The following is a 26,122-nucleotide window of genomic DNA, read 5'->3' on the forward strand; positions in this document are numbered from 1 at the left end:
CCAAGCCATTAATATTCTGGAGTAAAGCCTGGCTCGGATGTTAAATTAAAACCTGACCCAGGCCGGACCCGACCACAGCCAGCCCGAGCCCTTTAATATTTTTACACACCCAACCCGGCTCAAATCTCCTTCATCTGTTCCAGCAACAGGCTATTCCTGCAGCTGGAGTTGTGGGGAATCATGGGTAAGCCTGATCCTGTGATATCCCGGAAGCAGTGTCCAGCCCGACCCGATCCGAGCCCGAAAGCTGGACTCAGAATTTCGACCCAAACCCGACACACGTAGTCAGTTTTGGGTCGGGTAGCCAGGCTTTATTCTGGAGTCCATGACTCTCCTCGTCACTATTAACTACACGGCCAATTTTTGTGTCATCAACAAATTTCCCAATCATGCCTCCCACATTTAAGTCCAAATCATTAATATATACCACAAACAGCAAGGGACCCAACACTGAGCCCTGTGGAACGCCACTGGAAATTGCTTTCCATTCACAAAAATATGCGTCGACTACTACCCTTTATTTCCTGTCACTGAGCCAATTCTGGATCCAACCTGCTACCTTCCCCTGTATTCCATGGGCTTTCATTTTATTGACCAGTCTGCCATGCGAGACCTTGTCAAATGCCTTAGTAAAATCCATGTAAACCACATCCACTGCACTACCCTCATCAATCCTCCTTGTTACTTCCTCAATAAACTCAATCAAGTTGGTAAGACATGACTTTCCATTAACAAGTCCATGCTGACGACCCCTGATTAATCCGTGCCTTTCTAAGTGGCAGTTTATACTGTCCCTCAGAATAGATTCTAACAATTTACCCACCACTGAGGTCAGACTGACTGGCCTATAATTACCTGGCTTATCCCTTGCACCCTTTTTAAACAATGGTACAACATTCGCAGACCTCCAATCATTTGGAACCTCACCTGTATCTAGTGAGGATTTGAAGATGATCCTCAGCGCAGCTGCTATTTCCTCCCTGGCTTTCTTTAACAACCTGGGATGCAAAACATCCGGTCCTGCGGTTTATCTATTTTCAGAAATGTCAGACCCTCAAGCACTTCCTCTCTCATTATGCTTATCTTATCTAATATGTCACACTTCTCTTCTTTAACTACAATGTCTGCATCAACTCTGAAGACAGAGACAAAAAACTCATTAAGAACCTTTCCCATATCTTCTGCATCCACGCATAAGTTCCCCTGTACATCTCTGATAGACCCTACCCTTTCCTTAGTTATCCTCTTGCTCTTAATGTACTGCCAAAACATCTTTGAGTTTTCCTTGATTTTACCTGCCAATAATTTTTCATGTCCTCTCTTTGCTTTTCTAATTTCCTTTTTTACTTCACCCCTGCACTTTCTATACTCCTCTAGGCTCTCTAAATTCTGAAGTTTTTTTTGCTTTAACTTCCCCTGTAAGCTTCTAGATAATCAGGGAGCTCTAGATTTGGTAGTGCCACCCTTTATCTTTGTGGGGACATGCTTACACTGTGCCTGTAGTATCTTGCTCTTGATGCAACTCACTGGTGTGCCACTGATTTTTCTTCAAGTAGCTGTATCCAATCCACCTTTGCCAGGTCACAACTCAGTTTCATAAAATTTGCCTTCCCCCAATTTAGAACCTTTGCTCCTGTTTTATCTTTGTCCTTTTCCATCATTATGCTAAAACTAACTGCATTATGGTCACTATCTCCAAAATGGTCACCTACTGTTACTTCATCCACTTGCCCAGCTTCATTACCGAAAACTCAATCTAGAATTGCACCCCCTCTCGTTGGGCTTGTTACGTACTGGCTAAAAAAGTTCTCTTGGATGCAGATCAAGAATTTTGTCCCCTCTCTGCCTTTCACACTGTTGGTATCCCAGTCGATACTGGGATAGTTGAAATCCCCAACCGTCACCACCCTCAAGTTACTGCAGTCAGAAATTTGCCTACATATTTGTTCCTCTATCTCCCTCTCACTATTTGGGGGTCTATAGTACACTCCCAGTAATGTCGCTGCCCCCTTCTTATTTCTGAGATCCACCCATATGGCCTTTTGATGATTCATTTAGCATATCATCCCTCCTCAAAGCTGTTGTTGATTCCTTGACTAATAATGCGACACCCCTCCCCCCTTTTTTATCTCCCTCTCTATCACGCCTCAATACTCTAAATCCAGGGATGTTGAGCTGCCATTCTTGCACTTCTTTAAGCCAAGTTACTGTTATAGCAATGATATTGTGTTGCCAAGTGTCTATCTTTGATCTTAATTCCTGCTTTATTTACTATACTCCTTGCATTTAAATAAATACTGTTGTGCCTAATACGCACTTACTCTTAAAGAATCCACGGAATCTGATTGGTGAAAGGTATATCAATATTTTTTATTCACATACTAAATCATCAAGTACAAGCTCTCACTACTTGCACAGTATACTACCCGTCAAGGCACGAGGAAGATCAGTCTCGGACTTGCAGCTGCTCTTCTGTTCTCTGAGCCTTTGGCTCATGGGTATCTTCTTGAGTGTTCTTCCCCAGGGTTCTCGTGCCTTTCCCAGTTTCAGTCAGGGGTTAAATCTTGTTTCCAAGACCCTCCCCTCTTACTTATTCATAGGGATCTGGTATAATGACATAACGATAATTCCTTATTTAGCTCAGTGAGAACCTGTTCAACATTTTACAGTTTCCTGTTGTCTGCTATGAGTATCATCATATCTGGTGTCCATGACGACTCCTTTTATCTGCTATGTGCAAGGACAGTGTCTGGGATCATCAAAATAAAAGCAAAATACTGCGGATGCTGGAAATCTGAAATAAAAACAAGAAATGCTGGAAGCACTCAGCAGGTCTGGCAGCATCTGTGAAAAGAGAAGCAGAGTTAACGTTTCGAAACGTTAACTCTGCTTCTCTTTTCACAGATGCTGCCAGACCTGCTGAGTGCTTCCAGCATTTCTTGTTTTTATATCTGGGATCATCAATATGTCTTTTTTATACTGTCTACAATTCCTCGGCCATCCGTGTGCTGTGGCCCCTTTCTACCCAGCCCCCTATGCTTTAACACACTGTTCATTGTTGTGTGACTAGCCCCTTTGTTTCAGCTAAGTTCATATGTGTTTTTACTGTATGTGTTTTTACGATATGTGTTTTTACTGGGTCTACAATACCCTTTAACAGTGCCAAATTCCTGTGTTGCACACTTTTTAACCTTTTCCTTCTGTCTTTTAGAGTCACTCACTAATTTTGCTAATTTTCTGCACCCTGTTTCCTGCCCTGAAGTTGTCCTATCTAAGATTACGCTCAGGTTCCCATCCCCCTACCAGTCTACTTCAAACTATCCCCAACAGCACTAGCAAACCAAAATTCTTCAAAATTAATAGAAAGACAAAGCAGGTTTTAATGGCAATTCTTTGTTATGTCATTTTTTAATGAATAATGACAATATCTCTTCAAATATCATTGGTATGCATCTTGTTTGAAGGTTGCACATATAAGAATTAATATGTAGGTAATTGGAATTGCAATCTGACGATTTGAACTTCTGGTTTTTTTGGTATTGCATTGACTAATAGTATGCACAACCCATTTCGTCACTTTCTAATAAAAGCAAAATACTGCAGATGCTGGAAATCTGAAATACAATAAAAGCAAAATACTGTGGATTCTGGAAGCACTTCGTCTTCAATTTTTCAATTAAATACTTGAATGCTGTGCATGTATTTTGTCTCTACTGAAAAATATCCTTCAATTTGTTTGAAATGTTCATGAAATCTCCACTGGTTTCATTTATTACTGATACTGAAAAGGGTGTCGGTAAGTTGGATATATTTGGGGGTTGGCTTTTTTTTTGACTCATTTTCATCCCATGTATATCGCTGCCACTTTGAGGTGTGATTGCCAAATTAGTTAATATAACTTAGTCACAGTCAAATATTAGGTCTACCAGTGAGAATGGGACACTCGAGGCCATTTCTTATGTTGCTACGTAAACTTGCTATACAATGCTAAATGTGATGAACACTGCCCTGTTGGGGGGAACTACCCTTTCAAACACTTCCAGAAGTCTCTGAGAAACATTTTTATGCAAATAACTTGGCATCTAGTTGACCAAATTCTGCCTGCCTTAGTAATATAAAAGCAAAATACTGCGGATGCTGGAAATCTGAAACAAAAACAAGAAATGCTGGAATCACTCAGCAGGTCTGGCAGCATCTGTGGAAAGAGAAGCAGAGTTAACGTTTCGGGTCAGTGACCCTTCTTCGGAACTGACAAATATTAGAAAAGTCACAGATTATAAGCAAGTGAGGTGGGGGTGGGGCAAGAAATAACAAAGGAGAAGGTGTAGATTGGACCAGGCCACATAGCTGACCAAAAGGTCACGGAGCAAAGGTAAACAATATGTTAATGGTGTGTTGAAATAGCCTGCCTTAGTGTTGAGTGCGAGATCAGTCAAGATGTGCACAACACCAATTCTTGCATCGTGGAACACCTCCTTCTGAAATTATCAGAATTTTCTTCGAGTTAACTGAAATTCTGAAGAAAATGTTGAGGTTTTAAACAAATTCCTTTTTAAGTTAGTATTTGCAGCAAGATGCGATGGAGTGCAGATAACCTTTTAACTTAATGATAAAAATCCCAATAAATATTGCATTTGACAAAAATGTAATACGCAAGTCAATGCATAAGTCAGTCAACAGTACTTTTGAATTACTGAAATATCTGTTCTTGCAGAAACAAGATACTGGTTCAGAAATGTGACGATGACCACCAGCTGGATAAGGTTGACCAAAATGGCTAAAGCTTGTACATTATTTAACCAATAGCTGGATTTTATAATGGGAAAGCAGTATGGCTGATATTCTGAAAAGATGAGATCAAATGGGCCTTCATTAAGTGTCAAGTTGGCTCAGTTGGTAGTGCTATAGCCTCTTAGTGAGATTATTCAAATCCCATAATAGGATTTCAGCACATGATCTAGGGTGGGTGATATTTCAGTGCAGTAATGAGGCAGCATTGCATTGTTGAGTGTCAGCTTTTAGATAAAATGTTTTCAGTAAGGTACCATGTGCCTTTTCGTCATTAGGTTGGCCTTAAAAGATCCTATGTCACTCTTTAAAGCAGAAGAAGAATTTTTAATGGTGTCAACCAACACCATAAAGGCAGATCAGCTGTTAATTTGTCTCATTGTTGTTTGTGGGATCTTGCTATATCCAAATTTGCTGGCATTTGCACCTGCAGTGCTGCTTTTATTATGGTTAAGAATTTCAAATTATTTCATTTTAAGCAGGCAATCAAAGAAAGTCCCTTTTGATTTCTCAGTTCTGCTAAAAGTTTTGGAGTTGCAATAATAATGAAACATATTGAACTCATTTGTTATATTGCCCTATGATTCACACATTCGAGTCATAGGCCGGAATTTTACACCACCACAACGAGCGGGATGGTGGCCGGGGGGAGTGGCGTAAAGTAGAGCAGGAGGCTCTGAGAGGCTTTCCTGACCCGCTCCCGCCTCCGCCGCCCTTAACGTAGGGCTGGGGGGTGGGGTGCAATAAACGGCCCACCCACCCCAGGCAATCAAGGCCCTTAAGTGACCACTTAACAGCCACCTAAGGGCCTTCACCCACCTCCACGCGTGCCAAGCGGGCATCCTGGAGCTGGTAAAACTAGGCAGCTGCTAATCGTCCCGGGGTTTAGTTTAGTTTAGTTTAGAGATACAGCACTGAAACAGGCCCTTCGGCCCACCGAGTCTGTGCCGACCATCAACCACCCATTTTATACCAATACTACACTAATTCCACATTACTTCCACATTACTACCACATCCCCACCTGTCTCTATATTTCCCTACCACCTACCTATACTAGGGGCAATTTATAATGGCCAATTAACCTATCAACCAGAAAGTCTTTGGCATGTGGGAGGAAACCGGAGCACCCGGAAGAAACCCACGCAGACACAGGGAGAACTTGCAAACTCCACACAGGCAGTCCCCAGAATTGAACCCGGGTCGCTGGAGCTGTGAGGCTGCGGTGCTAGCCACTGTGCCGCCCACAGTGGGGGGGGGTGGCGGGAGCCCTGCCTGATGGAGGGCCGCCCCAGCTACCCCAACCACCCAACACGCCCCTTTCCTCCCAGTTCCACGTCGTCTTCCATCTTCGGCTGGGCTGTAGTCCGAGCAGTGGCCATTGCTCCCAGTGACACTGCTGGGACTTAGAACTGCCAGCACTCTGGCCGGCAGCTCAATGAGGCGGGACTTACTACCTCAAGCAGGTGGAAGTCCCACCTCGGCACAGTTAAAACCTGGGGGCCCATAAAATGCGGAACGGATCTCCAGACGAGACGGAAGCTGGTTCACCACTGACTTTTACGTCGGAGGCCGGCTCCTGTCTGCCCACTGTAAAATTCCAGCCATAGAGTCATTGATCCCCATGGCCCTGCAAGTTTATTTCCTTCAAGTGGCCATCCAGTTTCCTTTTGAAGTCATTAATTGTCTCCACTTCCACCACTCTTGTGGGCAGCGAGTTCCAGATCATTACCACCCACTGTGCAAAAAGTTCTTCCTCATATTCCCCCTTCTCTTGCCCAAAACTTTCCATCTGTGTCCCCTAGTCCTTGCACTATTAGTTAATTGGAACAGTTTTTCCTTGTCTAACTTATCTAAGCCTATCATAATCTTGTACACCTTTATTAAATCTTCCCTCAATCTCTTTTGCTCTAGGGAGAACCTCTGCTCTTCCAAGCTAACCTTGTAACTAAAATCCCCCATCCCTGAAACCATTCTGGTAAATCTACTCTGCACCCTATCCAGGATCTTTACATCCTTCATAAAGTGTGGTGACCAGAACTGGAGGGCTTTAGAACTACAAAGCAGTTTCGAAAAGAATAATTTTCACAAGGTTCTTTGTTACTGAAAGAACTCCAAGCTTCCAATCAAAACCCAAAATCTGATGGTTGTATGAGCCTTCTTTCTATGGGACATTGCACACAATGATTGGGAGCAGGACAGAACTGGCATGGACCAGTTGGGCCAAATGGCCTGTTTCTGTGCTGTAAATCCTTTGCAAGAACTTCCTTATAAACATAAGGGACTGAATTTTATAGAGCCCTCGGCGTTGGGACTGTGGCAGGGGGGCATGGAGATCGCTACGGATGAGGCCCACCACTGACCCCGATGCCAGCAGGCCTGCCCCGATCTCAATGGAGGGGGAGGGGCCTCGTATTGGCCCCTCTCTCTTCTCCCCACCCCCCTGCCCACCGGCCGCTTGGTGAGAGGACCACGATTTCCATATATAAATAAATTAACCTACCTGAATTAATGATGGTCCTGTTGCCTCCTGATTTGCTGCACTGATCTTCATTCTGGTCACCGGCACTGCCAGGCCTTGGAATCCCCATCCGGAGAAACGAGGCACGACACCTGTGGGGCGGGGGGTGGGGGTGGTAATATTCTCAGTGCGGAAGGAGGGGTCAAACTTAGCTGGTCGAGGGGGTGATGGGAAGGGTAAAGGACAAAGGTTCTGAACTTTGGGGAGGATGAGGCGGGTATATATATTCAGGGTAGGTATTCCGTGGTGGGGGGGTGGGAAGGGCAGGAATGATGTGTAATGCCATTGTGGGGGAGGGGGGGTGGTTGGTGGGAGAGGGCATGAAAAGATGTTTCTATTCATTTTTATCAGCTGTAAAGTAACTGGCTCTTTAAAAATTTCATGTCATTTAGGGCTGTAAGCCCTTTAAAAATGGTGCCTGCGCAGTGGCGCCAGATGCTGTTGCCGGGTACAACTTGCCCTCCCCCTCCACGTCATCAGGGGGCAGGGGTTGGCCGCCCCGACCATGCTAATGAGCCACTACGTTTGAAATTGTGGAGGCTCCGTGATGTGCAGGCTGCCATTTTTTCCGCCCGCCGCCTGTTTCGGCGGCAGGCCTATAGAATCCAGCCCAAGCTTGCTTCATATCATTATCTGCTCTTAGGTCCTGCCGTGACCAGATTAATGTTTTGTTTCTTCATAATGTATTGCCCAGAGCAGGTAAGGGGAGCAAAAGTAGGGGAACATGTAGGCAATAGTGACCATAATGTAATACACCGAGAAGGACATGGGCATGAAAAATACTGAGGTAATAGATAGGCAGAAAGCTGATTTTGAGGGGCTGAAAATAGAACTTGGAAAAATAAAATGTACAGCAATATTGACAATGATTTGCAACAAACATGGGAAACCATTACAATGGTGTTCAACAGAGTCCAGGAAAATTATATTCTGCTAAAAAAACGAGAAGAAACTAAACAGAGTCACCATGGATGAATGAAGACATGAAAAGAAAAACTGAGGGTAGGGAAAGAGGCGTACATTCGTTATATGGAGAGCAGGGGAGAGCATGGCAAGGGAGTATATGTAGCATTTGGGGGAGAAGTTTCTAAAAAAAAAAAGGAAAGCAAAGAGGAACTACGAAATGAAATTATCAAGGAATGTAAAACAAATAAAAGGAAAGATAGGATCGGCATAAGGCCACAAAGGGATGGGCAGGATAAAAATCACAGGCAGCAATAGCGAATTGGCAGAAATATTAAATAATTACTTGGCTTCAGCATTTACTCAGGAGACAGATCAGGTGGACATGACATAGGAAGATGAGATTAGAAATGATATAACTACATTTTTCTAAATAAACTAATCAAACTCAAAAGGGTAAGTCGGCTGGTCCGAATGGATTGCACCCATGTATTTTAAAAGAATGTAGGTAAGAGATCGCCACAGCACTATTAGAAATATTTAATAATTCATTAGAAAAATATGTAATGCCGGAGGACTGGTGGATAGCCAGCATTATATCTGTACTTAAGGGAGGTAGAACATGCCCAGGGAACTATAGACCAGTCAGCTTAACGTTGGTGGTCAGAAGAATAATGGAATCCCTGCTAAAGGAGAAAATAGCAAAGCATCTAGAAGCCAAAAATATAATGATGAATAGTCAGCATGGATTTCAAAAGGAAAAGGCTAGCACTGTAGCCTCACAGCTCCAGCGACCCGGGTTCGGTTCTGGGTACTGCCTGTGCGTAATTTGCCAGTTCTCCGTGTGAGTGCGTGGGTTTCCTCCAGGTGCTCCGGTTTCCTCCCACATGCCAAAGACTTGCAGGTTGATAGGTAAATTGGCCATTGTAAAAAAAATTGCCCCTAGTGTAGGTAGGTGGTAGGGGATGTGAGAGGAAAAAATGGGATTAATATAGGATTAGCATAAATGGGTGTTTGATGGTTGGCATGGACTCGGTGGGCCAAAGGGCCTGTTTCAGTGCTGTATCTCTCTGTGACTCTATAAAAGTTTTGCTTGAACAACCTCCTTGAATTCTTTGAAGAGGTAACAGAGAGAGTAGATTAGGGTAATGCAGCAGTTGTAATTTATCTAGATTTCGAAAAGGCTTTTACTAAAGTGCTACATTATAGAAAAATGAGTAAGGTCAGAGCATGTGGAGTCAGGGGACAGGTAGCAGAAAGCTACAAGACAGATAGAGAGCAGGGTAAAGAGTAGTAATCGGAGTGGCAGAAAGTGGAAACTGGGTCTCACAAGGATCAATGTTGGAACCAGTGTTGTTCACAACTTATATTAATGATTTAGACTTTGGAATCAAGAACACAATTTCTAAATTTGTGGATTGTGGGGAGTAGTGACTACTGAGGAGGACTGCTGTGCAGGATGAGCACAGAATTAACAAATTAATTTCAAAACAGGTGTGAGGTGTTAGGAGATCACCTATTATTTGGAAGATAATCTAAATTGGCTAGAGACGCAAAGGGATCCTGGAGTACAAATACAGAAATCACCAAAAGTAGCTATGCAAGTTAATAAGACCATTTTTAAAAACAAAGGAAACCAAGCACTAGGGTTTATTTCCAGACGGATAGGATTGAAAAGTAGAGAAGTTATGCTATACTTATATTGAACCTTGGCTAGACCACATTTGGACTACCTTGGGCTATGTACAGTTCTGATCTCCATCTTGTAAAAAGAATATAGAGGCATTGGAGAGGGTACAAACATGATTTACAAGGATGCTACTCGCATTTCATCAGGAAAGGATGAACAGGCTAGGTCTCCTTTCCCTTGAAAAGAGAAGGCTGAGGGGTGACCGAATAGAGGTCTTTAAAATTATGAAAGATTTTGATAGAGCAAGTCTTTCCACATGTGGGGAAAAGCAAAACTAGAGCCAATCAATATAAGGTAGTCACCTCCTTATTGTTATGTCACTGCCCCTTCCCTTGCCACTGTTCCACGCAGGCTTGGGCTCAATTTGGGTGGCAGAAATCTGGTTATAACATTGTACAAGGACTTCTAGGCTAGACGAAGCATCGCAAAGGCTGCAACATCAACACACTTTCTGTGGCCTGCGGAAAGTCACCAAGAAGTAAGGAATTCAGAAGTGGTGAATCCAAAGAGTGGTGAGAATGTGGAACTCACTACCTCAGTGAGTGGTTGAGGCAAATAGTATGGATACATTTAAGGGGAATCTAGTTAAGCATATGAGGGAGAAAGAAATAAAGGGTCATTCTGATTGTTAGTTGAAGAAGTGTGGGAGGAAGCTCAAGTGCAACATAAACACCCGCATGGGCTGTTTCTGCACTGTATTTTCTATGGGATATGCTTTGTTTTAGTGATGATTTCTGTGAAGGGGTGGTGTGGAAGTGATAAATTCTTTACCTTCAAGAGGAGTTCAGATTTTCCAGTGGCTCCACAGAAAAGCAGATTCTGTTCCTGTCATTTCAACTCCAATAAAAGTTCAATGGAATTTCAGCTGCTTCCGAACAAACTTTTTCTGAAGGAAGTTTTCATTATGCTGCCTCTGATTGCTCTTTAGTTAATGATGCTATGTGATTGGTTTGAATCCATGCAATTTGAAGGGTATGAATTTATGTATTTTGAAATTTTAGAGAGTCATAGAGAGATACAGCACTGAAACAGGCCCTTCGGCCCACCAAGTCTGTGCCGACCAACAACCACCCATTTATACTAATCCTACATTAATCCCATATTCCCTACCACATCCCCACCATTCTCCTACCACCTACCTACACTAGGGGCAATTTACCTATCGACCTGCAAGTCTTTGGCTGTGGGAGGAAACCGGAGTACCCGGCGGAAACCCATGCAGTCACAGGGAGAACTTGCAAACTCCGCACAGGCAGTACCCAGAACTGAACCCGAGTCGCTGGAGCTGTGAGGCTGCGGTGCTAACCACTGCACCACTGTTGCCCTGATTCTGATTTTAGTAATTGGCAATAAGTTGTCCCAAAAAGCATTCTCTGCAGCTTAGTATTTGGTGGCAGCTTTGTCTTTCAACACACCATTAGCATATTGTTTGCCTTTGCTCCATGACCTCTTGGTCAGCTATGTGGCCTTGTCCATTCTACACCTTCTCCTTTGTTATCTCTTGCCCCACCCCCGGCTCACTTGCTTATAACCGTTGACATTTCTAATATTTGCTAGTTCCGAAGAAGGGTCACTGACCCGAAACGTTAACTCTGCTTCTCTTTCCACAGATACTGCCAGACCTGCTGAGTGGTTCCAGCATTTCTCATTTTTATTTCAGATTTCCAGCATCCGCAGTATTTTGCTTTTATTTTAGAGGTTATGATGGAGCTGTATAGAATGCTGATTAGGCCACAGCTGGAGTAATGTGTACAGTTCTGGTCGCCACATTATAGGAAGGATGTGATTGCAATGGAGAGGGTGCAGAGGAGATTCACCAGGATGTTGCCTGGGCTGGAGCATTTCCGTTACGAAGACAGACTGGATAGGCTAGGATTGTTTTCCTTGGCGCGGAGAAGGCTGAGGGGGGACCTGATTGAGGTATACAGAATTATGAGGGGCATTGATAGGATAGATAGGAAGAAACTTTTTCTCTTAGTGGAGAGGTCAATAACTAGGGGGCATAGATTTAAGGTAATGGGCAGGAGGTTTAGAGGGGAGTTGAGAAATGTTTTCACCCAGAGGGTGGTTGGAATCTGGAGCACACTGCCTGAGGAGGTGATGAAGGCAGGAACACTCACGACATTCAAGAAGTACTTCGATGAACACCTGAAACGCCATAACATACAAGACTACGGGTCAAGTGCGGGGAAATGGGATTAGTTAGGACGGGTGCTTGATGGTTGGCGCAGGCGCGTTGGGCTGAAGGGCCTGTTTCTGTGCTGTAAAACTGTGCTATGACGCTATGACTCTATGAAACTTCGAATCAAGCACAATACAGTACTTTCTTTTGAACCAATTAATAGCGCTATCTATACATAACTGCCATTTTTTGGCGAAAACACAATCCTGGAGTGGAGCGTTTAGGCATTATTCTCTCATACCCAGTTACTGTACGGGGTTAGTTCCATCAAGTAGGGTGCTGTTAAAGGAAGACCTGTGAACATGTGTCCATTCTAACCAAGCTGCAAGACTCAGGCTCTGACTTACATTTATACAACATTGATGCAAATTATAATTGCAGGTTTAGCGAAACCAGAAAAAAAACTGTGTGATTGATTACTTTGAATCACTAGTAATATTTATTCTGCTTTCATTGTTTGGGTGAAATACAATTTTTCTGTATAGATATTAAAATGGTCCCTGCAGGAGATGGTCAGAACTATTGCATACGATTTTACATGATCTCAGAAACTTACTTGCGTTCCAAATAGAAATAAACAGTGCTGTTGAATTTTCTTGTAACATTGCATTGAGTCTTAGAGTGGTGCCTTTATTGAGGTTTTTTCTTCTCCACCTTCCCCCAAACAGAATAGTGGGAGTGCCCTGGTTTATTTTTCTCTTTCAGTTAGATTGGATATGAAATAATTTCCTATGGTAGGATTTTTATACATTGTTACAACTGAGGCGGGAGGAGTGCACTGTTTATTCTAGTCCCGCTTCTCCACAGGTCACAACTTATTTTAAATTTTCCTACTTATTGATACGGTCAAGCGTATACTCTATTTTTCCCAGAATCGAGAACGGTAACAGTAACTGAACAACATAATTATCAGTTTATTATAAAACAGGTCTTAACTAGTAATGAAATAAAACATAAACACACATCAAATTTTTTTAAGTCCCCTTTTTTTTAAACCTTCATCACACACTCATATGTATACCGGTTAACCGAAATACTAAAAATGGATTTTTGGATCAGAACTCTGTTATAGACAAAAAGCACTTGGGTTGATTACTTCCTCGTTTTTGAAGAAAACAGAGGAGCTATGTTGTTCCAAAACTGACGTACAGTCTAACTTCTGAGTACTCTTAGGCAGGTCACTGAGATCTTTTAAAACCGTTCTTTTCAGGAGGCGTTGAGAAATAATTTTAGCAGGCTTTCTTCAAGGAAAGGAAACCAGATGAATCGACACACTGGACTTCACAGGGTCCTTCAGAGATTTTTGGGAAAACAAGCTGGGTTGTGGTCTTCTGTCCTTTTTTACTACTTCAGCAGAAATTCCTTCCAGAAATTAAAACACACGCACACACTGACTGACAACCAAAAAGCTTGAGTTTTTCTGCACTCCCAGATGCTTTCTGCAACTACTGGACTTGTCCAATCAAGGGAGCATTTGTCACTTCTCTGCCCCTGTTACCAGGGTTTCTGTTCTATCTTTAGCTTGAGTCATGTAACAACCAGTAACACTGTTGCCACCAATTCCTTCAATGCGTTGATGGCTTCCTTTTTTCAAAAAAACCTGTTTCAGATTTATTCAGTTTAACTATCAATTCCGTTTCAAAAAATATTTTTAACAAAAAACAGAATCACTTTCATAACAACACTACTCAAGAACCTCAACACCATCCAGGACAAAGCAACCCGCTTGATTGGTACCCATCCACCACCTTAACTATTCACTCCCTCCATCACTGGGGCGTAGTGGCAGCAGTGTCTACCACCTACAAGATGCACTGCAACACCTCACAAGACTCCTTTGATAGCACCTTCCAAGCCCTCGACCTCTACCACATACAAGGACAAGAGCTGCAGACATATGGAAACACCACCACCTGCAAGTTCCCCTCCAAGCCACACACCATCCTGACTTGGAACTATATCGCCGTTTCTTCACTGTTGCTGGCTCAAAATCCTGGAACTCCCTTCCTAATAGTACTGTGGGTGTACCTACCCCACATGGACTGCAGTGGTTCAAGAGGTGGCTCACCACCACCTTCCCAAAGGCAATTAGGGATGGGCAATAAATGTTGTCCTTGCCAGCAACGGTCACATCCCAAGAACAATTTTTTTTTAAAACTTGCTTTTATAAAGTGGTTTAGCATAGTAAAACATCCCAGGATGCTTCAAAGGAGTGTTATCAAACAAAAATTGACACCAGGCCACGTAAGGAGATATTAGTATGGATGAACAAAGTTTGGTGAAAGAGAGAGGCTTGAAGGAGCACCTTTAAAGGAGGAGAGCAGCAGAGAATTTTAGGGAGGGAACTCTAGAGCTTGCGGCATAGGAAGTGGAGACTTGGAGAGCTGAAGCCACAGCTGCCAGTAGTGGAGGGATTAAAATAGAGGCTATGCAGAGATCTTAGAGGGTTGTAGGACTGGAGGTAGTTAGAGATGGGGAGGGGTGAAGGCACAGTGGAATTTGAAAACCGAAATCAGAATTTTAAAATTGAGGTGTTGCCGAACAGGGAACCAATGTAAGTCAGTGAAAAGCGGCGAAGGGTGAACTGGACTTAGTGTTAGTTTGGATCCAGGCAGTGGAGTTTCGGATCAGCTCAAGTTTACGTAGGGTGGAAGATGGAAAGCTGGCCAGGAAAGAATTTGAATAACTAAGTCTAGAAGTAATTTAGACATGTCTGAGGGTTGCAGAAGCAGATGTGCTGAAGCGGGTAGTTGGGCGCTGCTACGGAAGTGGAAGTTGTTGGACTTGGTGATGGAGCAGATGTGTGGTCATTTGCTCACCTTGGAGTTAAATATGATGCCAAGGCTGTGAACAGTCTGGTTGAGTCTCAGAGAATTGCCAAAGAGAGGGATGGAGTTGGTGGCCAGGGAACTGAGTTTGTGGTGGCTACAGAAGACAATGGCATTGATCTTCCCATTGTTTTGTTGAAGGAAATTTCTGCTTATCCAGTACTGGTTTTCGGACAAGCAACTTGACAAATTGGAGACAGTGGAGGGATCAAGAGCTGATAGTGAGAGAGAACTGGGTGTTGTCAGCACAAGTGTGGAACCTGATGATGTGTTTTCAGATAATGTTGCCATGGGGAAGCAAGTAAATGAGTAATCAGGTGGGGGCAAGGATGGATCTTTGGGGGCTCCAGAGGTAACTGTGTTGGAGTGGGAAGAGAAGCCATAGCAGGTGACTCTTTGGCTACAACTGGATAGGTAAGAATGGAATCAGACGAAGGCAGTCCCACCCAGATGGATGACAAAGGAGCGACATTGGAGGAGGAAGTGTGGTCAACCATGTCAAGGCTGCAGACAGTTCCATAAGAGAAGAGGTGCATGGATATGTTGTAATCTGTTCTTAGAAATTATTTCTTTAAACTGTTCCATTCCAAGAATTGGGGATGTCTAATTCAAGTGTTAATTTAATTTCATTAGCTGTCTATGCCTGTTCATGTACTTGGTTTGAATGGCTGAATGGGTTTTGTGAAATGTATGCTTCATTCAGATTTTTGATTCCTCAAAATCTTCATTTTTTTGAAGCCATCAATTTCTTGCTATTAAGATTTACCTTGTGTTTCTAGCTGAAAATACATTTTAAAAGTAATTTTAAGTTACCTTACTACTTGAACAAAAAACTGACAAACTTTGTTTTTATTGAAAAGGTTGGCATTTAGCTTTTGCGGCACATAGAGATTTGTTCCATTGTTAAAGAGAAATGCCGTGAACAACAGATGCTCCTCTCCGTTGCTTTCATAGATCTCACCAAAGCCTTTGACCTCGTCACCAGACGTGATCTCTTCAGACTATTAGCAAAGATTGAATGTCCACCAAAGCTACTAAGTATCATCACCTCATTTCATGACTATATGAAAGGCACAATTCAGCAGAACGGTGCCTCATCAGACCCCTTTCCTATCCTGAGTGACGTGAAACAGGGCTGTGTTCTCGCACCTACACTGTTTGGGATCTTATTCCCACTGCTGCTCTCACATGCATTCAAGTCTTCAGAAGAAGGAATTTTCCTCCACACAAGATCAGATGGCAGGTTGTTCAACCTTTGCCCGTCTTAGAGCGAAGACCAAAGTACGGAAGGTCCTCGTCAGGGAACTCCTCTTTGCTGATGATGCTGCATTAACACCCCACACAGAAGAGTGTCTGCAGAGACTCATCGACAGGATTGCGACTGCCTGCAACGAATTTGGCATAGCCATCAGCGGCACTTGAGATGACTTCACCATGTGAGCCGCATGGAAGATGACAGGATCCCCAAGGATGCATTGTACAGCGAACTCGTCACTGGTATCAGATCCACCGGCCGTCCATGTCTCTGCTTTAAAGACGTCTGCAAACGCGACATGAAGTCCTGTGACATTGACCACAAGTCCTGGGAGTCAGTTGCCAGTGATCACCAGAGCTGGCTGACCGCCATAAAGGTGGGGCTAAAGAGTAGCGAGTCTAAGAGACTGAACAGTTGGCAAGAAAAAAGACAGAAGCGCAAGGAGAGAGCCAACTGTGTAACAGCCCAGACAACCAATTTTATCTGCAGCGTCTGTGGAAGAGTCTGTCTCCCTAGAATTGGCCTTTATAGCCACTCTAGGCGCTGCTTCACAAACCACTGACCGCCTCCAGACGCTTACCCTTTGTCTCTCGAGACAAGGAAGCCAAAGGAGTGTCTAGTTTAAATTCTACCATCAGTTTTGTAGTTTGACAAATGCGGAATATAATTTTTTTGTAAATCCTGTCCTGCGCCAAGATCAGGGTTGACACATTTAACTCAGCCTTTAGGGTTGGCATTTCAAGACTTAGTTTCAGATTAAAATTGTATAAATTTATGCTTGCTATGGTGTATTTCACAATGTTATAACTGTAATCCATTGCATTTAAACTTATATTTCAATTATTATGTTGGGAATAAGAATTTTGTTTTCAGAACTCAAGTTTTGATGCAATGGCTGTGTTAAAGTTTGAAGTCGGTGATGCACAATAAGGCTTTTTTTTATAAGAAATTAATTTAGGTTTAGGAATATAGGAGCAGGAGTAGGCCATTCAGTCCATTGACCTGCTCCGCCATTCAGTACGATCTTGGCTGATCATCCACTTCAATGCCTTTTCCCACACTATCCCCATATCCCTTTGTCATTGGTATTTAGAAATGTGTCAATCTTTGCTTTAAACATACTCAATGACTGAGCTTCCACAGCCTTCTGTGGTAGAAAATTGCAAAGATTCACAACCGTTTGAGTTAAGAAATGTCTCCTCATCTCCGTCCGAAGTGTCTTCCCCCTCCCCCGCCCCCCCCTTATTTTGAAATTGTGTCCCCTGGTTCTAGACTCTGCAACCAGGGGAAACATTTTAGCTGCATCTATCCTGTCTATCACTTTAAGTATTTTGTAGGTTTCAATGAGATCGCCTCTTATTCTTAGAGACTCTAGAGAATACAGGCCCAGTTTCCCCAATCTCTCTCCATAGGACAGTCCTGCCATCCTGGGAACAAGTCTGGTGAACCTTTGTTGCACTCCCTCTATGACAATAATATCCTTCCTAAGGTAAGGGGACCAAAACTGCACGCACTACTCCAGGTGTGGTCTGAACAAGGTTCTGTACAATTGAAGCAAGACTTCACTACTCCTGTATTCAAATCCTCCTTGTGATAAAGGCTAACATACCATTATCCTTCTTAATTGCTTGCTGCACCTGCATGCTATCTTTCAGTGACTTATTGACCAGGACAACCAAGGTCCCTTTGTACATCTACACTTTCTAATCTCTTACCATTTAAGAAATACTCTGCACATCTATTCCTCCGACCAAAATGGATAACTTTTCATGTTTTTCCACATTATATTCCATCTGCCATGTTCTTGCCCACTCACTCAGCCTGTCCAAATCCCCTCGAAGCCTCTTTGTATCTTCCTCACAACTCACATTCCCACTTAGTTTTGTGTCATCTGCGAACTTGGAAATATTACATTTGGTCCCCATATCCAAATCATTGATCAATATTGTGAACTGCTGGGGCCCCAAGTACTGATCCTTGTACCCCACTAGTCACAGCCTGCCAAAGTGAGAATGACCCATTTGTTCCTACTCTGTTTTCTGCCTGTTAACCAATCCTTAATCCATGCCAATATATTGCCTCCTATCCCATGTGCTTTAATTTTGCTAACCAACCTCCTGTGGGGGACTTTATCAAAACCCTTCTGAAAATCCACGTCCACTGACTCCTCTTTATCAATTATGTTGGTAACATCCTCAACAAACTCCAACAGGGTTGTCAAACATAATTTCCCATTCATAAATCCATGTTGACTATGCCCAATCATATCATCATTATCCAAATGTCCATTTATCACATCCTTTAGAATAGATTCTAACGTTTTCCCAACTACTGATGTAAGGCTAACAGGTCTGTAATATTCAGTTTTCTCTCTCCCTCCCTTCTTAAATAGTGGGGTAACACTTGCGACTTTCCAATCTGTAGGAACCGTTCCAGAATCTATAGCATTTTGGAAGATTATCACCAATGCATCTACTATCTCCATAGCTACCTCTTTCAACACTCTGGGATGTAGAATATCAGGTCCTGGGGACTTATCAACCTTCAGCCCCATTAATTTCTCCAATACAACCTTCTTAGTAAGACTTATTTCCTTCAATTCCTCATTCTCCCTAGTCCCTTGGATCTCTAATTCTGGGAGATCTCTTGTATCCTCCTCAGTGAAGACAAACACAAAGTAATCATTTAGCTTCTCTGCCATTTCTCTATTCCCCATTATAAATTCTCCTGACTCTGCCTATAATGGACCCATATTTGTCTTAGCCAAACTGTTCCTTTTTACGTATCCTTAGAAGTTTTTACAGTCTGTTTTAATGTTTTTGCTAGTTTACATTCATATTCTATTCTCCCTTTATCAGTTTCTTCATCATCCTTTGCTGTATTCTAAAGTCTTCCCAATCATCAGGTTTACTACTATTTCTGGCAACTTTATAGGCCTTTTCTTTTAATCTTATACAATCCTTAACTTCCTTTGTCAGCCGCAGTTGACTGCCATTATTTTTGGGGGTTTTGTGCCTTGAAGGAATGTATAGTTGCTATAAACTATGTCATAATTCTTTGAAGACTATCCATTGTCTATGCACTGTCATATCTTTTAATGTATTTTCCCAATCCACCTCAGTGAATTTTCCCATCATACCTTCACAATTTCCTTTGTTCATATTTAACACCCTGGCTTCAGATTGAACTACCTCACTTTCAAACATAATGTAAAATTCTATCGATTATGGTCACTCATCCCTAAAGATTCTTTTACAACAAGATTATTAATTAGCCCTTTCTCATTACGTAATAGCAGATCTAAAATTGCCTGTTCTGTTGTCGGTTCCTCAACATGCTGCTCTAGAAAACCATCACTAACACTCTAGAAACTCGTCCGCCGCAGCATTCGTGCTCATTAGGTTTACCCAGTTTATGTGCAGATTGCTGTCACCCATAATTACTGTATTCCCCATGCTTCTCTAATCTTATTAATATAATGCCCCACACTACCACTACTTTTTGGCCTGTAAACATCCCTTACCAATGTTTGCTGCTGCTTGCTGTTTCTTGGCTCCACCCAAACAGATTCCACATCCGTTCTTCCGATCTGAGATGCTCCCTTGCTAATGAACTGATCCCATCCCTTGTTAGCAGCGCAACACTACCAATTTTCCTTTTTGCCTATCCTTCCTAAATGTCGAATATCCTTGAATATTCAGTTCCCAGTCTTGGTCACCATGTAGCCACGTTTCCGTAATGGCAATTAGATCACAGCCATTTACCTCTATTTGTGCCTTTAAATCATCTACCTTGTTGCGAATGCTGCGTGCATTCAGGTAGAGTGCCCTTAACCTTGCCATTTTGACAATATTCTGCATTCTAAACCAAGTTGATGCTTGCTTTGTTTCCTTTGTTTTGCCTGCCTTATAATGTCGCTTGCTACTTTTCTACCTCCTGTTACCAGCTTTACTTCCTTCCAATTTGAGCTACCCCTCAGGTTCTCACCCCCCTGACAAGCTAGTTTAAACTCCCCCCAACAGCGCTAGCAAATCTCCCTCTGAGGATATTCGTTCCGGTGTAGCCCATCCATCTTGTATAGGTCCCACCTGCCCCACAACCGGTCCCAATGTCTCAGAAATCTGATGCCCTCCCTCCTACACCAATTCTCCAGCCATGTGTTCAATTGATCAATTCTTCTATTGCTATGCTCACTAGCATGTGGCACTGGGAGTAATCCTGAGATTACGGCTCTTGCGGTCCTGCTTTTTAATTTCCTTCCTAACTCCCTAAAATCTGCTTTCAGGACCTCCTTTCAACCTATGTCATTGGTACCAATGTGGACCACGACCTCTGGCTGTTCACCCTCCCCCAGAAGGATGTCCTGCAGCTGCTCCATGACCTCCTTGACCCTGCCACCAGGGAGGCAACATACCATCCTAGAGTTAGGTTTACTGCCGCAGAAACACCTGTCTGATCCCCTGACTATCGAATCCCCTATCACTCTTCTTCCTCCCCTTCTGTGCAGCAGAACCACCAGTGGTGCCACAGACCTTGCTGTGGCTGCACTCCCCTGAGGAACCATCGTCCTCACCAGTATAGGAAATGGTAAACTGATTAGCAAGCAATGACTCAGGGGACTCATGCACTGCTTGCCTGGTTCTCCTAGACTGCCTGGCGGTCACCCATTCCCTCTCTGCCTGCATGCTCCTAACCTGTGATGTGACCACCTCCATAAATGTGCTATCCACGTAGTCCTCTGCTTCATGGATGCGCAAGTGACTCCAGCTGCTGCTTGCGTTCCAAAGCCAGTGCTCAAGCTTCTGGAATCGGTGACACTTCCTGCAGATGTGTTTGTCTAGGACACATGGTGCATCCATTACTTCCCAGATACCGCAGGATGTGCATTACACTTGGCTGAGCTGACCTGCCATACTGTAACTTTAAAAACTATTTATTACAATTAGAAGTAGAATAACTTACCAGTTACTTTCCAATCAGCTTCTTCCCCGTACCGAAGAGAGAGGCAGCTACTCGAGGCTGAAAAAAGGTAGAAAAAGAAAGGAGCCCCTCCCTCACTGAATTCCCTCACTTACCAAACTCCCTTCTTAGCACTCTGTGCCCTCCAGCAGCACTCAGTGCAGATATTTTGATATTTGATAGTTTGATTTTTTTAATGTTTTTATTTCTTTAAGTTTGTTTTATTTCTTAATGAGTGCTTCATATTTATGTTGATAGGAAGAATCAAAACTAAAATGGCAATGAACTTCCTTCAACTGAAATCTTCACAATAGCCATCATTGTGAACAGCACTGTACTCCAATAAAACTTTACTTAAAATTAAAATCATAGCATTGGATAAAATGTCTACTTAATGAACTGTGCTTTAACAGCATTAAAAGGAAAACTCTTCTTCCAGTCGCATTTAGGGATTGGGGGCATGCAAGAGGTGGTGATCATCTCTATTAATTACACATTTCAGTTTGTGTTATTAAATGTAGTTCGCAAATGAACTTGACTTGTCTGAATGCAATAACTTTTAAACTCGCATCTAATTTTTAAAAAAACTTTGATGATTCTAGGGCTGTGTTTTATTCTGACCTGAATATTTACAAAGATGCCGCAATGCTTGACATCGGCAAGTGCGTGAGATATATCATAACTATTGATCTTCTGTGCAGTACTCTCCTCCCACAAAGCAATTGTAGACTATGTGTGATCTTGTTTCGCACTGCTCCCCTATGCAACGTCCTTATGGTCCTTTCTAATTTGTTCCTGGCATAGCACTGCACATGTTCACAAGTACATAGATTTGCAAAGGTCACTTTCAAGTGTGTTTATGGAGGTACTGTCAGTCATATGGGAATACTTTGTTTAAAAGTTAAACAGATATGTTGCTACTGATGTCACATTTAAAGCTTGGGAAATATTAATAGTGTATTTAAATTTCTAAAATTTACATTTCTAGTATTGAGGTTCAATAAGAAATGTTCACAATACATTGTTTTTGAAAGCAAAATGCAATAATTAAATGATACAAATTTACTTGGATTAATGGTACTTCGATAAAATCTGTCATTGTAGAATCATAGAACAACACATTGGGAACAACTGATCGATTTTGGCTTCTTGTATGCACACATAATTAGGCGGATTCTTTAAAAAAAAAAATATTTATTCTCTGGATATGGGTGTTACAAGGTCAGCATTTATTGCCCATCCTTCGTTCCTCTTGAGAAGGTGGTGGTGGACCACTTTCTTTTGAACTACTTGTCATTTAATACTTTTTTCCACAGAGATTCATCGTGCACATGTAATGCACACTGAATTGAGGTTGGATCAAGACAATCCAAAAGTATTTTGGCTATGAAATAATATGGTATTTTTCAGTAAAACTTAGTTTTCCAATCAGTTGATCCTTTCCTCCCCCCACCCCGCTTCCAAATTATAATGCTGGTCTTGTGTCAAAATTATTAAGATGCTGCTTTTATGAAACAAGAGGCTAAACTTGGTTTTGATGCCAAGATTGCTTGTGAATTTAAACTCCATTGGGAAACTTCCGAAAAGGTTGTGTGAGTGTGCTTTTATAAACAAAATTGAAATTATACTTAAAGCTGCAGTGTTCTCTGGTGATCCCAATAGTTGTGCTAAATCAGCTCTGTTCTTGCTGTTACTCATGAGTGTATTGCAACTTAGTGACTCACTTGGAGTTATTAGCTCTCTTTGCAAATATACTGTGCATGAAGTACTTCTGAATATTTTCTTCCAAAAGTTAAAATGTCATGAAATAGTTGAGTACACTGCCCTAAGCAGCCTTTTTTTTTTTGCTTCAAAGACACCAGGTTGACTTGTCTCCTAGTAAAACATGAAAATTCCAATTGAAATTTGACAATAAATACTTGACAGTCATTCATATACCTTTTTTAAATCCTAAGTATCTGCTATTCTGTAGTGGTTGCATACATGAATTCAGATGTTAGGGGTTTGTTTAATATGTCACATAGGGAGTTAATAATGTTTTGCTCCATATCAGTGTTTTTTCTGGAATCTCTGGACATTTGGGGATCTGCTAAGGGTCTGTGAGATCATGATCACTACCTGAGTACGGGGGTGAAGCAGAGTGATAGTAGACACAAAGATGGAGTAATCTGACAGAAAGCTAATTAGAGCCATACCTTAAATAAGTTGCCCAAGACTAAACTGAGGAATGAGAAGGATGATTTGGTAACTGGTAGCCAGCAACCAAGAGAGACACCATGAAGTTGGGGATGGATTTTATGACCTGTCCAAAAGACCTTCTGCCATTGTAGACTGTTTGTCCTATACAGTACATGTTCATGACTTAGGTTCAGGAAATAGTCCTCTCCCAGGACAGGAGCCTTCAGTTGCAAGGCAATATCCTCTCTCGATTCCTGTGCCAGACACAGCTAAGATAGTGAAATCTGTTTGTTCTTTAGGAACCGTCCATAAATGTCTCTCTTGCAAGTTCCAGAGTACTATTTTGTTTAACTCTTCAGCCACTGGTACATGTGTATAAACAGAGGATTTACACACTTGAAAAGACACTAAACTCTAGATCTTGCCTTCAGATTTAAGTAGGATGTATACAATGTGGCATAGAACAAAGTTGATATGTAATTTCTTTGCATCTCTCTTCTCCAGGCAGCAAGCTTTGTTCCACGTTTTAGCTGCTTATTCCATGTATAACACGGTATGTTCTTTATCATCAATATTTTTGATATATGTTTCAAAGCTGTTTGTTCTCTTTCTGATATTGTCTTTCTGTAAAATTGCAGAGATGAAAAGTTTTCAGAATGAAAGCTATTAATTGATTTTGAAATGCACAGTTCTAGTAGTCTCACTTTTTATGTAAATTGATTGTTGAAACTCTTGATTTTGAAATGAGTGGTGGCAAGAAGGGGGCAGTTCAATGTGGAGGATACGTGAAAAAATGTGGAATAATTTTTTTTTATGGGTGTTTCACCCCTTTTGAAGAATTTGATACTGTCAGGAGAATATTCATTGTGGCCATAAAATTCATCAATTGCACTTCAATAGTCAAACATAAAAGTATGTCACTGGTAATAGTTGACCTTTTATTTTGTGGAATGAAAGTAAGCTAGAGTATTCTGACGTTTGATCCACCTCATCCAATAACTTTGCTAAAGTTCACTTACTATGTATTTACAAAGTATTTACAGCACAGAAACCGCCATTCAACCCTACAGGTCCACGTCAGTGTTTATGCTCCACACCAGCCACCACATTCCAACCTTCCCCCCCCACTACCCCGCCTCCATCCAACCCCATTGAAATATCCTGCAATTCCCTTCTCCCTCATGTGCTTATTTAGCTTTTCCTTAAATGCATCTATGCTATTTGCCTCAACTAGTCCGTGTTGGGCTGTGGGGTGAGGTGGGTGGTGGTGGTGTCCACGTCCTCACCACGCTCTGGTTCCCTATTATGTTTATTAGTGACTATCTTATATTTATGGCCTCAAATCTGGTCTCATCTGCAAATGGAAACATTAGCTCTACGTCTGCCCTATCAATCTCTTTCATAATTTTGTACACATTTGTTCACTCCTCAGCCTTCTCTTTTCGATACAAAAGAGTCCCAAACTGTTGAGTCTTTCTTGATAGGTATAACCTCTCCGTTCTGGTATCATTTTAATAAATCTTTTTTTGCAGCTTCTCCAGTTTCTCTAAATCCTTTCTCATAATATGGAGACAAGAACTGTTCATAGTGTGGTCTAAACAAGTTTAACATAACTTTGCTTTTCCTGAGCTTCTGGTTGCTTGCCATTTCAACACTCCCCGCCCGCTCTCATGCTCACATCTCTGTCCTGGGATTGCTGCAGTGTTCCAGTGAACATCAACGCAAGCTCGAGGAACAGCATCTCATTTACCGATTAGGCACACTACAGCCTGCCGGACTGAACATTGAGTTCAATCATTTCAGAGCATGACGGGCCCCCCATTTTACTTTTATTTTTAGTTATTTTTTCTCTTTTTTTCTTTTTTACATTTTTTACAATTTTTTTTTTGTGTTTATTTCATTTCATCTTAGTTTGTTCAGTTTGCTTACCCACTGTTTTTTTTCATGTTTGTACTTGCTGTTGAATCTTCAGTCCGTTAACACCCTATCTGTACTAATGCTTTGTCTTTCAACACACCATTAACATATTGTTTGCCTTTGCTCCGTGACCTTTTGGTCATCTATGTGGCCTTGTCCATTCTACACCTTCTCCTTTGTTATCTCTTGCCCCACCCCCGCCTCACTTGCTTATAATCTGTGACTTTTCTAATATTTGTCAGTTCCAAAGAAGGGTCACTGACCTGAAATGTTAACTCTGCTTCCCTTTCCACAGATGCTGCCGGCCTGCTGAGTGGTTCCAGAATTTCTTGTTTTTATTTCAGATTTCCAGCATCTGCAGTATTTTGCTTTTATTCTTTGCTTTTCAATTCAGTCTATCTAGAAATGCACCCCAGTGCTTTGTTGCTTTTTTAATAGTTTTATAAATCTGTGTAGCTAGTTGTAGTGATTTGTGCATCTGTACCCCCAGATCCTTCTGTTCTTCTTTCCCACATCGACACTTAATTTCCAAGGAGTTTGTGGCCTCCATATCCTTCCCATCAAAATGTTTTACTTCATACTTAGCTATATTGATATTCATGTCAGTTATATGCCCATTCTGCAAGTTCATTGACATCTTCCTGTATTTTGTCACAGTCCTGCCTTGTATTAACTACATCCTACATTTTAATATCATGCACACATTTTGAAATTGAGTCCAAATTATTTATCTAAATGGTGAACAACAATGGTCCCAGCGCGAGCCCTTGTGGAACACGACTTCCCACCATTTGCAAATCTGAGTAACTATCTTTAACCCCTACTCTCTATTTTGTAGCCAACTGGCTATTCATTCTGCGACTTAGAACCATAGAAAAGTTACGGCACAGAAAGAGGCCATT

At 42.0% G+C, this 26,122-nt stretch overlaps 1 protein-coding gene across 3 annotated transcripts in view; it reads left to right on the forward strand.

Moving 5' to 3' along the window:
* Positions 1 to 26,122, forward strand: part of usp6nl (USP6 N-terminal like) — a 307,312-nt gene that overhangs the window by 216,546 nt on the left and 64,644 nt on the right. For all 3 annotated transcript variants that reach the window (XM_068059486.1, XM_068059488.1, XM_068059485.1), the window contains one exon: positions 23,808 to 23,856. In XM_068059486.1, coding sequence (XP_067915587.1) covers positions 23,808 to 23,856 — 49 coding nt within the window. The remainder of the gene's footprint in view (positions 1 to 23,807; positions 23,857 to 26,122) is intronic.

The sequence above is a fragment of the Heterodontus francisci genome, chromosome 27, assembly GCF_036365525.1.
Source record: "Heterodontus francisci isolate sHetFra1 chromosome 27, sHetFra1.hap1, whole genome shotgun sequence".
NCBI classification, from domain to species: Eukaryota; Metazoa; Chordata; class Chondrichthyes; order Heterodontiformes; family Heterodontidae; genus Heterodontus; species Heterodontus francisci.